At 40.5% G+C, this 16,811-nt stretch overlaps 2 protein-coding genes across 5 annotated transcripts in view; one reads left to right on the plus strand and one right to left on the minus strand.

Annotated features, from left to right (window-relative positions):
• Positions 1-16,811, plus strand: part of SH3D19 (SH3 domain containing 19) — a 172,196-nt gene that overhangs the window by 23,608 nt on the left and 131,777 nt on the right. The gene's annotated exons all lie outside the window — the stretch shown is intronic.
• Positions 6,172-11,737, minus strand: LOC116866554 (serine protease 48-like). Its single transcript, XM_032855535.1, is given in 5 exon segments — positions 6,172-6,454; positions 6,457-6,720; positions 8,926-9,095; positions 9,808-10,073; positions 11,514-11,737. Coding segments are annotated over 5 exon segments (1,071 nt in total). The 5' UTR covers positions 11,702-11,737; the 3' UTR covers positions 6,172-6,271.

Raw genomic sequence — 16,811 nt, forward strand, 5'->3', positions numbered from 1 at the left:
AAAAAGAAGTCAGAGACATCTTGACCACATCCTTAAGCATGAGGAGTATAAAAGGTGGTAGTGATGAATACAGTGGTTTACAGTGGTTACATGGAGGATTTGAACTTTCTGTGTTAGATATTTCTGTAACATTTCTATTTCTGGGGCCAGAACTCACGACCCTGAGATCAAGATCTGAGGGGAGATCAAGAGATAGATGCTTAACCTGCTGAGCTACCCAGGTGCCTCTCTCTCTTTTTAAATAAACAGTATTGGGAAAAAAATTTTTAAAGGTTTTTTTTTTTTTTTTAAATGAAGAGTTACTTGGTTTCCTCCTCCTTAGGGAGGAAACAGTCTTCTGATCAGGGTTAGAATAAGCTGCCTTCTGGCTACTTACAATATTCTGCAGGTTCTATGAATAAATCTAGGAATGCCTGAACATCTTCAATTTTCTTTGGGGTGTAGGGTTAGAGGGGTGTGGATAAGAGGGTCCATATTTTAAACATTCTTGTGTGTCTGTTTCTCTGGTCTTGCCCTCTCTGAGCTCCAGACTGCCTGCTTGGCATTGTTAGTTGGGTTATCTAAAAGGCTTCTCAAGTCTGAGATGAATGTATTCCTTTCCTGTTGCTGCTGTAACAAATTAGTAAAACTTTAGTGCCTTCAAATAACATGAATCTCTTGTCCCACAGTTCTGGAGGTCACAAGTCTGAAATCAGTTTCACTGGGCTAAAATTAAGGTGTTATAAGTCTGCGTTCCGTCTTCAGGCTCTAGGGGAGAATCGTGCCTTTGCCTTTTTTAATTTCTAGAGTCTGACCACACTCCTTGACTTGTAGCCCCGGGCTCTGTCCTCAATTTCAGCAGCATAGCATCTTTTTGCTCCTCCCTTCCTTCTGCTTCAGTCCTTATGTCTTCTGCGTAGTGGAGTAAACACCTCAGATTCTGACTCTCCTGCATTTGTTTTACAAGAAAATTTGTGATTCTGTGGGGCTCACCCAGATAATCCAGCATAATTTCTCCATCTCAAAATGTTTAACTTAATTATGTATGGAAAGTCTTTTTTTTTTTTTTTTTTTTTTAAACCAGGTAAGGTCACACAGTCATAGATTCTGGGGATTACAACATTGACATCCTTGGGGAATTCAGCCTACCACTGGATTAGGTAGCCCCTCAAATCTGTTCTTCTTCCATCCTTCCTTATTTCATTTAATAGTGTGACCATTCTGAGGCCAGTAACTTAAGGGTCATTCTTGATTTCTCCTTTCAGGTCCTTCTCTTTCCTATCTTTGTATCCCAGTTACCATTCTCATCATCATCCACATCCAATCCATCACATCATATCTAAATCCAGTCAAAGAATTATCTCATTTTTACCCAAGTGCATCTAGAATCTATCCTCTTCTCACTAATTTTCACTAAAATCAGAAGCTTTTAGCATTTTGGAGCCCTAGGCCCTAATCCTGTCTTACTCTTTTCACTCCCGGGTGTTCATAGTTAATTATGGAACAAGGTAGTGTGGGCTAGGTGTCACGTGCCACAGGACCAGACCCCAGTCACTCTCTTCCAACCACATGGAGAGAGGAAGTGAACACTTTTAATGGTAGACGATGCCATGGAGAGAATTTGGGTCAGTCAAGGGTGATTATCCTGAATGATAATTAGAATTTCTTATTAAATATTTCAGTCTTTTTTATTCTTATGACAGAGAACGTTTTCTCTTAACGTTGAGAGTAGGGAATATAATCAGTCTAACCTCTGGTTATTTTGAGTGACTCCTTCCTCTTCCTCCCTTTCCTGAAGAAGGCATTTGTTTAATAAAATTCTCAGGTAGCTGATTTCCAGTATATAAATAAACTATTTGCATAGTCAAATGTGGTGGGGAGAATAGTACAGCTTCAGAATTAAGTCAAACATCTGAAAAGATAAAAGAGTCACTGTCGAAATAATCTCAAAGTACAACCTCCACATTTTATTATTTTGAATTCTTTTTCCATAATGTCCCCACATTTTGAGGGTGACTTCACAATTTAGTGAAATAAAGGAAAAATGGGTGATTACTTGAAATAGTCCATTTGTCATATTAATTGAAGATCTGGAAATAGCTATATAATTTTCCCCCACTTTTAGGGGGAAAATTGCTGATTGGATTTTCAGCAGCCTTAGTGTACAGCTTTATTTGTTAAATGTGACCTTAAATCTCACCTTAGTTAAATTCCTCAAGATGTGAAAGTGAAAATTGGAGCATAAATCAGATATTCCAAGGAATAAAGTATTCTACAAATTAAAATTGATTTTTAAAGCAGAAATGCTGCTGAGCCCCCCTCCAAAATAGAGTGTAAAGATGTCCCTGTTTATTTCTTCCCCATTTAGTCACTTGTGGTGTCATTGACTAAATTTGTTACCAGTAAGTACTTGACATTTTAGTTGTGTGAATACAAATGTTTATTGATTTTTACCCCCTCTGGTAATGTATACCAGTTGCTGTTTCATACTGGGTTAAGCTTTACATTTTGTGTGTTAGCATTTGAAACAAAAAATGTATGTAGTTTGAACTTTTAAAAAAAAATACAGTTAAAGAATTATTTAGAAGATCCTAGAGTCCTAAATACATTACAGATGAATCATTTTTAATTTAAACAGAAGAAAAATTTCCCTGTTTTTTAAAAATAGCATTATTGAGATATATTTCACACATCATATAGTTCACACATTTCCAGTTAAATTTTAAAACCATTTCCTAGGGTCCTTTCAGTCTGCTTTTTAGATATTCACTGCCTCTTTTTCTTAATCAGTAGACAAAAATAAGTGGGTTGAGGTTTATGAGAGAAGGGTATAACAGGATAGAGGGCAGATAAAACGAGGGCTCAAGATAAAAGTGGGATGAGGCGGGGAGAAGAACATTGGTCTGGGTAACAAGGGAAAAAGACAAATGGGAAGTTAGGTTGGTGTCTTAATGATGAATTACAAAGTAGATGGTAAGAAACCTGGGCTTGTGCTTTTCTTCACCCTGGTTTGTGGGGCCCTATTGTAAGGGTAGTGCAGATGGGGACTAGGGTAGACAACAGCACATAGCCTTATGGAATCCAACCTTCCTCATTGATGCTCCAGGATACTGTACGCAGCCCTCATGTTTTGCTCAATAGTACTTTGGTATAAGATGCTTATTCCCTCTGCTTTTTGTCTAAATCTGCTGCCATTTGAACCCCCTCTCCATTACCCTACCCCCCTCATAGCCTCCACATACTCCCATGTGCTGTGGTATGGGATTTTCTGTTCTTCTCTTCTTTCATCACTCCCCTGGTCTTAGCCCTCCAATGCCTTCTCGTTGCACTGAGAATAAAATTCAGAGTCCTTACTGGGGTCTTCCAGACTCCATAGGACCTGCCTTTGGCACCCTCTCTGGTCTCAGTTCATCCCCTTCTCCCTCTTTGCCCACAGTGTCCAGCATTGCACTGACCTCTCTGTTCTTCCTCACATACACACCTAGCATACTTCTAACTCAGAACCTTTTACTCTATTCGATCTACCTGGAATGTTCTTTCTCAGGTTTGTCTGTTTGTTTCTATCCTCCTTTATGCAGGTCTCTATATAAGGTCGACTTCTCAGGGAAATTTCCCTGACCACCCTATCTAAAGTGGGATCCCCCACTGTGATACTCTATCTGCTGCTTCTCTTTTATCAGACTTTCCCATACGTGACATTATAATAAACATTTATTTTCCATTTGATTATTGTCCCTCTCCCCCACTGGAATGTAAGCTCCTTGAAGGCAGGCTTGGCGTGTTGAACATACTGCATCCTCAGTGGCCAGAATGGTGCCTGGAACACCGGGGGCACTCAGTACTGTTGAGTGCTTGCTGAATCCCATACGATGCGTATTCATACTTCCCAGGAGAAGGGATCTGTTGGCTTGTCCAACACGAGTGCATCTGGCAGGTAAGGTTTTAGGCCACCTGCCCCATCACTTCTGGGCAGCTGTTCAAGCAGGGGCTTGCCTATCCCTGGTCCATCCAGCCAGTATTGGCCAGGACAGTGAGGTCATGTGGTCCTCTTCTTTCATTATCTTGTTCTTTCCCCTTGAATGGTCTGGTCCCTCCAGAAGTTTTAAGTTTCACCTCTTGGTTCATGAGAAGAATTTTGCCAGATCCCATGCTGCAGAGCAGGTCTTCTTGAGAGTCTGGAGAAATGATAGGAAGCAGTGTTTTGGCCTTCTTGACCTTCTTTATGTCCTCGTGCTGTGTTGTCCTGGCCCATACTTTTGTGTGCTTTCTCTTCCTGTTTGTTTTAATTTTAGTCTGTCCTTTCTCCTCTATTTCCTTTCTTGCCCCTTTTTTCTGTTTTGTTCTTTTTTCTCAGTTGCCATTTTGCTTTGCCCTCTATGTCTTTCCAGCGGTTGCCTAATTTAAATTCTTGCTTACAGAAACCTTCTAGTTGGCCTGTTGTACGTGCTCTTTTCTCTCCTTTGTTTGTTACAACTGGAGAGAGACGAGAAAGGGAACGAGACTGAAACGTTCTTTCCTTCTTTTATTTAACTAATATTTGAAGGTCTATTTTGTGTAAGACCTTGTGTCAGGTTCTGGGCCACCTCCTGAACAAAATACCCGTGTTCTTAGTTGGGGAAACAAAGAGGTTGAGTGATTATTATTCATTCATTCATTTGTTCAAGTATTTACTGCAACTAGGATACAGTGGTTGGCAAAAACAAAAATTCTTCCATTTTGGTAAGTCAAATGTACTTCAACTAGACAATTACACAGACGAATAATCTATTAACAGCTGTGTTGAGTCCTACAAAAGAGGGCTCCATAATGCTACGAGGATATATACTGGGGGCTTTGATCTGCTCGGGAGAGTTGGGCACAGCTTCCTTGAGGAAGTAAAGGAAGAGTTGAGATCGGAGGCACAGTAGGAATTAAGTAGGCAAAGGAGGTAGGGGAGTGGGAATAGCAGATGCAGAAGCCCTGTGCTGAGAGGCGATTTGAAACATTTGAAGAATTGAAAACTTGGAGAGCAGGGTGCCCGGAGGCTGAAGAAGCAGGCGGGCATCAGAGCCTGCAGGGCTTTGTCAGTCCTCTTAAGGACTTTGGTCTTTACCCTCTGAGCAAGGAGATGTCTTTGAAGTGCTAAAGCAGGGAAAATGGGGGGAGAAATGTATTAAAAAATCTTTATTATTTTTTTAATCTTTGTTTTTAGAAAACACTTGTCTGAATGCTGTGGAGAGTAAGTGGCATTGAGCATCGGTGTGAGTGAGGGAAAGGGTGTGGGTGGCAGTGGCAGTCCAGAAGAGAGATGGGGTTAACGGCTAGCAAGGATTTTAAGTTTCCAAACCTACTCTCATTTCCTATGAAAGGTGTTTGTTTATCCAAAAAGTTGTTTTTTGGAAAGTTGACTTACTCCGAAAGACACAGATGCAATAAAGCTTACGTTCACTCAGATGAGAAATGAAGGATGATTTAAATAAAAAGGGATGTGAATGGAAACACTCAATTATCTAGGATAAAGGTAATGACTGAAATTGAGTATTTAACTTAGCTCTGAGCTCCTGGAAGCCTAGGTAAAGTAGAAAATAGTAGGTCATGGGATGGATTAACAAAAAGAAGCATGCTAGTTAAGCAAGGGATGTTACCCTGTCCTTATTAAACATTTGAAGTATTTTATTATTGGAGTAACATTAAACAACCTGGGCAGGTCCGGATTATTGAAACCTGAGACCTCAGTTCTTGAGATCATGGCATTAATCCATTTCTTGGTAGTAGGTCACATTGGTATTTCAAAATGTTAAAATTTCAGAAAAACACAGCTGAATTATACATACACATTTTTAATTTGATCCCTTGCAGAGGCAAAATGTAGGATAGTACAGGAAGTGAGGAATATAGACAAGGTAAGAAGCCGATAATGAAAACCATGGACCCAAAGTAAACTCTTTTTTTTTTTCTTAAATTTATTTCTTTTTGAGAGAGAGAGAGTGCGAGCGAGCACACAAGCATGGGGGTAGCAGCAAGGAGAGGGAAGGGGAGAAGCAGACTCCCCTCTGAGCAGGGAGCCCAATGTGGGACTGAATCCCAGGTGCCCCCAAAGTCAGCTCTTAATATATTTCCTTGAGGACTAACCCCTTTTGCCTTCACAGATACTTCCTTTCTTGCCTGCTTCTCCAGTAGCCATTTTATCTGTGTCCATAATTACTTATTCGTAGACGGCACCTTTCTTGCCTTGTAAGATTCATAGTCCGGGACAAAGAATGCCATGGACAAAACCGGCAGTCTCATTTCTCAGCTATTCACATTCCAACCACTAAAACATACTTTCAGAATAAAGAACCTTGAAACAAAAGTAATTTCTAAGTCTTTTAATGAAGTGATCCAGGGTTCCCAGTGACTCTCCTGTGAGTTCTCTGCTCCTGGGGCTTAATCTCTATGTGTTCCAACCCCAACCCTATACTTGGCCAGTGGCTTTAGCTATACTGTCTACTCTCCTGGTAAAATGTTAGCCCCAAAGGCACAGAAGGGTCCCAGGAGAGCCAGAGAGAGCAGTACAGTAAGGTTCAGGAAGTCAGAGAAGTCCAAAATATTGGCATCTAAGACCTCTGCTCTTGAGATAGTGGTCTCAATCCATTTTTGATAGTAGATAATACTGGTGTAGACTCCAGGGAGAGATTTAGCACAGCCTAATCCCCAGCTTACCAGTCCTATTTGGGTCCATACACCATTAATATGACATGACAGAGGTCCTCCAGAATCACCCTGCGGAAAGATAAGGGTCATGAGGGTAGTGAGAAGGGACCTTGAAGAGGAAAGTGGCCACAAGAGGTGGAGAGTTCCTTAAATGGGGCAGTGGAACCCATGGTGCCGGAGAACCCTAGAGGGAGCTAGGCTTCTTACTGCATTAGGGGAAGATCATGGGAATTCTAGAATCGTAGAATTTGAAACTGGCAGAGACCTTAGCTAAATATATCAGTAGTTTCAAAATACTCATCTGTGATAAAGAAGAGAAATTAATGTGATGAATTTTTTCCCTAAAGGTAAATTTATTTCAATTTAATGAACAATCCTTATTTTTCTATTCTTAGGTTCTTATTGCCTTTTTTAATGTTAAAATAATCTTTTCATATATAAAATAATAGTGATAGTAGTCGATGGTTTCTCTCAATCTTGCTGTCTCTTTTCCTAACACCTTATTGAGATATAATTCATATACTACACAATTCACCCATTTAAAGTGTACAGTTCAGTGGTTTTTTAGTATATTCACAATGTTGTTCAACCATCACCACATTTCCATCACCCTTACAAGAAACCCCATACACATTAATAGTCACCATCCTTTCAGCCCTAGGCCAGCTGGTAATCTGCTTTCTACCTCTATGGATTTGCATATTCTGGACATATGAAGCATAGGATATATGATCTTTTGTGTTTGACTTATTTCACTTAGAATACTTTTTTCAAGGTTCATCCTTGTAGCATCTATCAGTGCTCCATTCCTTTTTATGGCTGAGTACTATTCCATTATTTGGATAGACCATATTTTGTTTGTCTAGTTATCAGTTGGTGGGCATTTGGATTATTTTCACTTTTTGACTATTATGAATAATGCTGCTATGACTATTCATGTGTAATTTTTTTCTGTGGACATGTTTTTATTTCTCTTGGGTGTATACCTAAAGTGGAATTCCTTGGTAATATGGTAACTCTGTATATAACCTTTTGAAGAATAGTAATTCCAAAGCAGCTGTACCATTTTACATTCCCAGTAGGAGTATGAAGTTTCCACTTTATCCACATCCTTGTCTGCTTTGATAATAGCCATCTTAATGGGTATGAAGCCGTGTTCCATTATTGTTTTATTGCAAATAACGAATATACAGATAGGACATCTTGGCAGAATTAGAGAAAAGTATGTGTGTGCATGTGTGTATGTGTGTGAGAGAGAGAGAAGAAGAAGAAGAAGAAGAGGGAGAGAGGGAGGAAAGGGGAGAGAGAGAAAGAAAGAGAGAGAGGGAGGGAGGAAAAGGAAATAAAACCCAAGAGGTCATTCTAGGACTAAAAAATAACATGTGAAAATATGTGAAGAAAACTTTCACTAGATGACCCTAACACTAAAACGTAGATGACAGGAGAGAGGCAATGATCTTGAATACAGATTAATTTATAAGTATCCAATTTGAAGAGCAGAGGAAGGTAAAACAAAACAAAACAACAGTATCAGACAGTGTGAAAATATCAAAAGATGTAACCTACATTTTCTGTTTCAACTAGACGAAGTGAGAGAAATGACAATGAATCCTAAATAGGATAGATACAAAGAAAATCACTCCTAGCACATCATATTCAAACTTCTTTTCTTTTTTAAGATTTATTTATTTGAGAGAGAGAGAGAGAGAGAGCATGCACATGTGCAAGGGAGGGGCAGAGGGAGAGAGAGAGAGAGAGAGAGAATCCCAAGCTGACTTCCCCTGACCTGAGCCGAAACCAAGAGTCGGATGCTTAACTTAACTGAGCCACCCAGGTGCCCTATCACATTCAAACTTCTGACAATCAAATGTGAAGGTAATTATATTGAAAACAATCAGAGCAAAACAACACATCACACTCAGTGGAGGAAGACAATTCTTCATTGGACAGTTATGATCAGGAGACAGTGGAATGACATCTTTTGAGTGTAGAGTGCAATGTTCTTACTTAAAAATAAAGTTGGCAGTTCTATGTCAACTTCTTAATATATTTATAAAAATAAACAAGTCTGTGAAAATCCCAGTAACCAATGGTTAGCATTTCTCTAGATCAAAAGTGGAAGAGAATTAAATTCATCAGTAATTCAGCATAACACAAGAATTATTGTCAGAACCTTTGTCTCCTGATTCCCAATCTACTGTTGTTTACATACAGGAAAACCCAGATCAAAATTAAAGTCTCATATTAAAAAAAAATTCAAGAGCAAGCCCTAACCTTGCAACTGTCCTTCATTTTAGCTATATCGCCAGCACATATCTCATCATCTTGGATGACTGGTATTGATTCTGGCAGCATGGAACCGATTGGGTTGTAGAGTTGTTCACAGACCTGGTGGTCGAAGATGGGTACTTCTGCTTCCTGGAGGATGGAGGGAGAATCATGATCTGTAAAGACAGACAGGAATGAAAGGAAAAGCAATCTGGAAAGTTGCAAGGGCGACATTCAGTCATGATTAGCAGAAATCTCTGTGGGAATCCAAAAGCAGAATATAGTCACTTTGCAATCATATTTGCTAATGCAAGAATATTTTTGGTAAATTTAATCTTAACACAATGGGTAGTTCAAAATTATTTCAGTTTGTCCTAAGGTTTTTCTGATGTGCCAATGTGGGGTAATCCTTGTGTTCTAAATAAAGAGAAATTGGGATACAGTTTGATTCAGTAAAGATATGAGTATTTGAAGTCTTCCTTTCCTGTTTTTCTGCTCCCAGATAATTTCTTGTCTGTGTTCACACCTCCTGGGAAAGAGTTGACCCAACACTTTAAAAACAGATTTTCAAAACCACTAGACTCTTCCAGGCTTTAGATCAGGTTTGCTAACCTTTGTTTCAAAGAAGTAATTATGTGTTCAAATTGTTAGTATCTGCTCTTGCAGCTGTAGCTACACTCTAGGCAGGATCTAAAAGTAAATAAAATAAACATAGTAAATGTGAAAAAAGATATTTTATTTGAAGACATAGATAATATCAATGGTTGGGGTTTATTAAAAAATATTTGCCATAGTAGTGGTATGCATAGAATGCAAATGTTCTGGAGCGGGTACAAAAAGAGGAGGATGGATAAAACAACCCTTTTTTTTTTTTTTACCCATTCTCACCTTCATCGTCCTTAACATTTCCCCATCCAGTCACCCAGCAAGAGGCTGGAATTTTCAACTGCTTTGTGATCCGGGGCAAGCAGATGGGCAGCATGGAAGAAGTAAAGGTGACTCTAGAGACCAGTTTCAGCAAGGCGATGTCTGCATTTGTACGTTGAGTTTGGGGATGGGTGATAATTTTGAACACACGATGGTTCACACTTTGACTTGTCTGGTGTAGCTGAATGGATCCCAGCCGTACATTATAAAGCAAAGGAATCCAGAGCCTAAGGGGAATAGAAAAGGGAGAATAAAAATGGAGCATCCCAGGTGCTACAGCTGGGTGAGAACAAGCTGCCTATGTGTAGCACTGAGTCTCTAGGGAAGAAAGGGTGGTAACAGACCAAGAATGAACCAGGCTACTTTCAGCTTGGACTAGGGTTGATTTGTTGCTGTTTCTCCTTTCCTCTCTTCCTAATCACTCTTTCTTTTGTTGTCTCCTGGCTCCATGGTCTCCTCTTACATGCTTTATGGCCAGAGTTTTGTCCAGTATTCTCTCCCATTTTCTTGGGGATTCTGTCCTGTGTTGTGTCCCCGTTTTCCCCCTTGATTCCATGTTGCTTTTCTCTCCTTGATTTTATTGAAGCACATTCTCCCAAGGCTTCCTGAGAAAATGTGCATGAGAGGTAATATTTTTGCTGCTTTGTATATTTGAAAATGTCTTGTCTCTATCCCACACTTGATCAGTAATTTGTGTATGGGTAGAATTCTGGGTTGGAAATAATTTTCTCCCAGCATTTTGAAGTTCTTGCTCTATTTCCTTTGAGCTTTCGGTATTGTTCTTGAAAAGTCCTGCTGTTTTGGTTTCTATATATATTACTTATCTGTTGTTGCATAACAAGTTACCACATATTAGAGGCTTAAAAAAATAAACATTCATCTCACAGTTTCTGTGGGTCCAGAATCAGGTGTGACTTAGGTGGGTGCCTCCAACTCCTCTCTCACGAGGCTACAGTTGAGCTGGGCTGCATTCATCTCAAGGCTTGACTCTGGGAGGATCTGTTTCCAAACGCCCTTATGATGGCAGGCCTCAAGCCTTCACTAGCTGTTACAGGCTGGAGACATCAGTTTCACATGAGCCTGTCCCTAGAACTACTCTCCACGTGGCACCTTTCTTTTCTTACAGCAGTAGCTCTGAGAGCGAGAGCTCAGATTGTGTTTGTGATCCAGAAAAGCTTAAGACAGTTCCCTGGCTCATGTTTAGGAAATAATTTGGCACAAAGTAAGAAAAGTTTCTAATATAGTGCCTATCTCTGTCATTTCTTTTTCTACCTCTATGTCCTGTCCCTCGTCCAAGGTGATGTAGGGTTTCCTTCTGCCTCCTCCTCACTTTCTTTGTTTTTTGTTTTGTTTTGTTTTGTTTTTTAAGATTTTATTTATTTATTTTAGAGAAAGAGATTGCAAGCAAGGGGAGGAGCAGAGAGAGAGAGAGAGAGAGAGAGAGAGAATCTCAAGCAGACAGAATGCTGAGCACAGAGCCGGACTTGGGCCTCAATCTCACAATCATGACCTGAGCCTAAATCAAGAATCAGATGCTTAACCGACTGAGCCACCCAGGTGCCCCAACCTGTCTTACCACTTTCATTTGTCTGTTGGTTCATTCATGAAGTCATTCAAGTATTTACTGAGAACCTGTCTGTGTGCTAGTCACCAGGACTAGGACTCACGTTTTTAAGCAGTGTGCTGCTGTCAATATCCACCGGTCACTGACGAGAGACCCTCCGCAGACATGGTTTTCGCCCAAGCGCACGCTGACTTGCCAAGGCCAGTGCCCTGCAGCAGCATCCTGGCCACCCACAATACGGCCTGAGTATACAGGTCGTCCACACACTAGAGAGAGAAGAGAGATAGACATGTAGAACCTCAGTGTCCTGCTCCTCAGGTCCTCATCTTCTCACCATCCTCAAACTCCCATCTGTTCCTAGGACCGGAGTCCTCTCTTGGCTCCAGCCTCCATCCTATCCAAGTTCCAAACCCAGCAGTCCAGGTCGAGACCACTCACCTGATTGCAGATCTTTATTTTCGGGGGAAGAGCTTGGGCAAGACCCTAAGACAAACACCATATTGTTAATACACAATAATGCATTTTATATCTAGACTCATTGAATGATAAGGCTTTCCACACATTTTAGTCTCTCAGATTTATATTAAAGGCTAGATTTTTATAAATGTCTGCCCATTAGTGAGAATCTCGAAAATTACATACTTAACCTGCCTTCTTTAGCAGCATACACAGAATGTAATTTAACTTTTACTGGAAGATTCAGGATTGTCATCAGGAATATCAGGTATGTTAGGTTGTAAACACAATGATGTCTTCAGGTGCTTTTGAGGTTAATGAGCTGTTTTCTTTATCTGAATTGGCATTTTACAGCATTTGTGTATCTTTTCTTCTACCTGTTACCTTTCTCCTGCTCTCAGCCTACCCTGCTTTTAAATCATCGTGGGCCAGAAAAATAAGTGAACAAGCTTATGCCTGAAATCACTCAAGAGTATTGATACTTCCAGTTCCTCTGCTTAAAATGCTCTTTTCCTAGATGCTCCTAGTAGCTAAGTCACACAGCTCCTTCAGGGCTTTGCTGGAATGATTCCACAGTAAAACTTCCTTGACTACTCTATTTAAAATTACACCACACCTCCTGCCCTGCACCGCTGCTGCCCCTTTCAGTTTCATAACATTTAGGACTTTCTAACCTGCTTTAAAATGTATGTATTTAATAAGTGCCGTGATTACAAGCCCCACAAGGGCAGGGGTCTTTGTTTACTGCTTCGCGAATAATATCCCCTCAGGATTTCCCCAGGACACACTCTTCATAAGTAATGTCCCATGGTGATGTGTCCTATTGTTCTATTTGATAGCTTTTTCTCCCGAAACCTTCAACCACAACCCCCCCCCCCCCCCCGCCCCGCTCGTGTCCCCCTACCCCTCAGAGGCTCACCCAGTAGTAGGGAGAGTAGGAAGGTGCTGGCAGCAGGGCCCATGTCTTGGTCCTCAGAATCAGCACTTTTTGTTTCCAAGGAGAGGCCAGCTGGGGGACAGCCAGAGAAGGGGGATGGGACCAGCTTCTGCTCTTGGATGTATTCTCTGGTTCACCCTCTGCTCTTTGGTTTTCACGGTAGAGCCAGGCAGTGAAGGGGTCAGACTTCAGAAATGCCGTGGCAGGACCCAGGGGGAGGAGCTGGGGCCTGAGGCGCCCCCTACTGTCCAGGGAGAGCAGGATGTCTGGGGTTCCTGCTTGTGGATTGGAGGATGCGGTAGATGTCTGTACAGGGCAAGTCAGAGGGGATCAGAAGGAACGGGACCCTTTCTCTAGCAAGAATGTGGAAGATGGACAGGATTCTTCAAAAGCAAGAAACGGAAACGAGGAAATTACCTAGTACCTGGCCAATTTTTCCCAATTTTTGTTTGTTAGTTTTGTTTTGTTTTCTTCTTTGTCATGGTGTTACCAGTTCTTGGCCTTTAGGCTAAGATCAAGGGTAGCATCTTTGTCAGCGTGTTAGCCATAGAATATAGGGCAAGTCAGATTTTCTGGGAAGTAGATTAAGAGATTTGCATGCAGAAGTTTATTGGGGAGTAGTCTAAGGATCAACACCTTGAGGGGTGAGTGGGGACAGAAGCAGGATGGAAGCAGGATTGGGCAGAGGGAGAGCTGAACTGTGATTCACTTGCATAGGGGCCACAGCCAATCCCACAAGTTGCTCTGGAGCTGGGGTGGCTCTTCAGAGATGTCCTGAGTGGAGACGAGAAGGCTGGGCCTTTGGACTTCAGTATGATTGGATGTAGGCTGCTGGAAAGGAACGGGCATTACCTTGGGTGAAGTGACTCTGTTGACAATTCTTGGGATAGGACTTAGCAGTGAACTAAGAGCAGCCAACACTCCCGGTTGCTAAGAGAATGAATACTTTAGCCCTGAAAGGGGATCTTGGGTGCCATGGCACAGCATCTTCTACAGAATTCTCTGTGCCCTTTATGTTTCTGGTACCACCTGTTTGTAGGGTACTAGGTCTGCGGAGATAGAATTCACTGAACTTTTTTTTTTTTTTAAAGATTTTTATTTATTTATTTGACAGAGAGAGATCACAAGCAGGCAGAGAGGCAGGCAGAGAGAGAGGAAGGGAAGCAGGCTCCCTGCTGAGCAGAGAGCCCGATGCGGGGCTCGATCCCAGGACCCCGGGATTATGACCTGAGCCGAAGGCAGAGGCTTAACCCACTGAGCCACCTAGGAGCCCCGAATTCACTGAACTTTTAAAGCATGTTATTACTCTCTCATAGCTCAAACTCTTGGGAAGTTTGAAAGAAACACATGAACAATTAAATAATCGAAAACCAAAAAATGTAGCAATTTTGGTAAGGTTTATTCGGTTGCAACCAACAAGATTCAGACTAGCTTAAATAAAGAGGAGTTCGCTTTAAAGATATTGTTATGGGCTGAAAGGTGCATCCCCCACAATTCACGCACAGAAGTCCTAACTGCAGAATGTGGGGTACCTATAATGTGACCATTGAAGATAGTGTCTTTAAAGAAGTAATTAAGGTAAAATGAGGTCATTAGGTGTAGGCCTTAAACCAATATAACTGGCGTCCTTATACAAAAAGGAAATTTGAATGCAGACATGTACGAAGGGGAAATATGGCTATGTGCAAGCCAAGGAATGTCTTTTAGGAGGATCCAGCCCTGCTGACACCTTGATCTCAGACTTCTCAGTTTTAGAACCGTGAGAAAAGAAATTTATTTTTTAAGCCACCCAGTTTGTGGTACTTTGTTAAGGCAGCTCTAGCAAACAAATACAGCTCTCTGTGGAACAATAAGTAGATCAGAGTAACAAAGACATCTGGAGCTATCATAGGACAGACCTGGATGGAGACCAGATTAGGAAGGTAGCTCGAGATTCACAATAACTCAAAAGCTCATCACGAGAGTTCAGGATCTTCATTTGGGTCCTCTGCCAGTTGTATGGCTCAACCATAGTCCATGCCTTTTCTTTCTATCCACTATACCCTGCCCAAGTTTTTCCTTATTTTCATTTCAAATTCCCAAGAATTTGAACAGATGATCTTGTCTTACCAGGGCATAGTTCCTTGGCTATGAACTTCTTGTGTTCGGTGTGAACATGCAACAAAAGGTTGCATGTAGCGGGGAAGATGAAGATGCAGAAATGTGGCCAGCTAAGCAGAAGGGACTGTTGTAGTGGGACACAAGCCAGATTCACTGTATCTCAGGGTATTCCAATTTATGTATGGTATCCACAGGAAATGGTACTATTTAGTCAGCTCATGTACGTGTAGCTTTTTAAGAAGATCTTGGCATGAGATTTGCCTTCAAGTCATGTTTGGAATAAAGGTAGTCATTTCGCAAAGACACCAAAGCTCTGGACAGGTCTTTCTGTTGATTTATCAAAGGAACAAGAATTCGACCAGACCCTTTTTTCCTCTGAGAGTCTTAGATCTCGTTGTCCTAGATCTTTGGACTTTTATATCCCTGGATAAATCTGAAGTCGCTGGTTAACTCTTTAGAATCAGTTAGATTGCTTACAGATCTCTTCTTTTCCCTTTTGTTTATATGTCTTACAAAAAATACATACTTTATTTTGGTTCCAGTTTAGTTAGAAGTAAGCTTTACTGGAAGTAGCTAAGACACCAGCTCCTTCCTCTGAAAATTGGAAGTGAAAGGAAAGTATTAAGTATTTATCTTGCTTTTCCTGTCCAAATGGGGGTTCAAAGTAAAAAAAAAAAAAAAAAAAAAGAAAAAGAAAAGAAAACAGTGGGCTTAGTTGATGAGAGGGAAGAATTTCAGTTAATAAATATGCTTGGACTGATGGAATTTGAAAATCGCTGCTTGCAGCCCCTCATAAGATCATTGATTCGGGGGATGTTATCAGAAGTGGATAGTTTTAGATGAGAACTTGATAGAGTGCTCAGTCTGTTACCATTTGAATCCTCTGATCAATCTGAGCATCATGAAAAATAGAAAAAGGCAGATGTGTGTCTCCTGATATGACAAAGTATGAAGCAATATTCAGTGAAGTATTCAGATAAAAAAAGGTGAAACCTGAGTCTCTAAAGCTGCTTCTACTCATAGCACACAGAGAGCATAAAGAGTAAGTTTAATTATAGTACAAGTTTATAGTCAAATACAGAATGCAGGACATTATATAAAACAACAAACTGATGGCTTCTATAATAAGCAAATGGTATGAGAGTAAAAAGGGATGGAAGTTCCTTTGGATGAGAAGAAACTTAAAAGACATAAGTATGTGTGGCCCTTGTTTGGTTTGTAACAAACCAACTTTAAAAAGACATTTTGATACAGTCAAGGATATTTGATAATGAACTGAGTATTAGATAGTATCAAGGAATTATTCCTAGTCTTGATAGGTGTGATAATGGCGTTGAGTTATTGAAGAAAATGTCCTGTTTTTCATTTCTTCTCTTTGTTGTTATTTTTTAAAATTGAGGCATAATTGACATACACTGTTATATTAGTTTCAGGTGTACAACAGAGTGATGTGACATTTTTACATATTGCAGAATGGTCACCACAGTAAGTCTGGTTATTATCTGTCACCTTACAAAGTTAACACAATATTATCGACTACATTTCCTGTGCTTTATGTTATATCCCCATGACTTTTTTATAGCTGGAAGTTTGTACATTTTGTTTTTCACTCGTTTTGCCCCCTACCCACCCAAATCCTCCTCCTCTCTGGCTACCACCAATTTGTTTTTATATCTTTGAGTCTGGATTTAGTTCTGTTTTGTTTGTATGTTTATCTTTTATTTTCCACATATAAGTGAAATCTTGTGGTATTTGTCTTTGACTTACAATTAGCATAATGCCTTCAAAGTTTATCCAAGTTGTCATGGATAAAATTTCACTCTTTTTATGGCTACATAGTATTCCATTAGATAGATAGATAGACAGACAGATAATCACATCTTCTTTATCCATTTATCCATCGATGAA

The sequence above is a fragment of the Lontra canadensis genome, unplaced genomic scaffold, assembly GCF_010015895.1.
Source record: "Lontra canadensis isolate GAN:19392208 unplaced genomic scaffold, GSC_riverotter_1.0 scaffold10, whole genome shotgun sequence".
In the NCBI taxonomy this organism is placed as follows: domain Eukaryota; kingdom Metazoa; phylum Chordata; class Mammalia; order Carnivora; family Mustelidae; genus Lontra; species Lontra canadensis.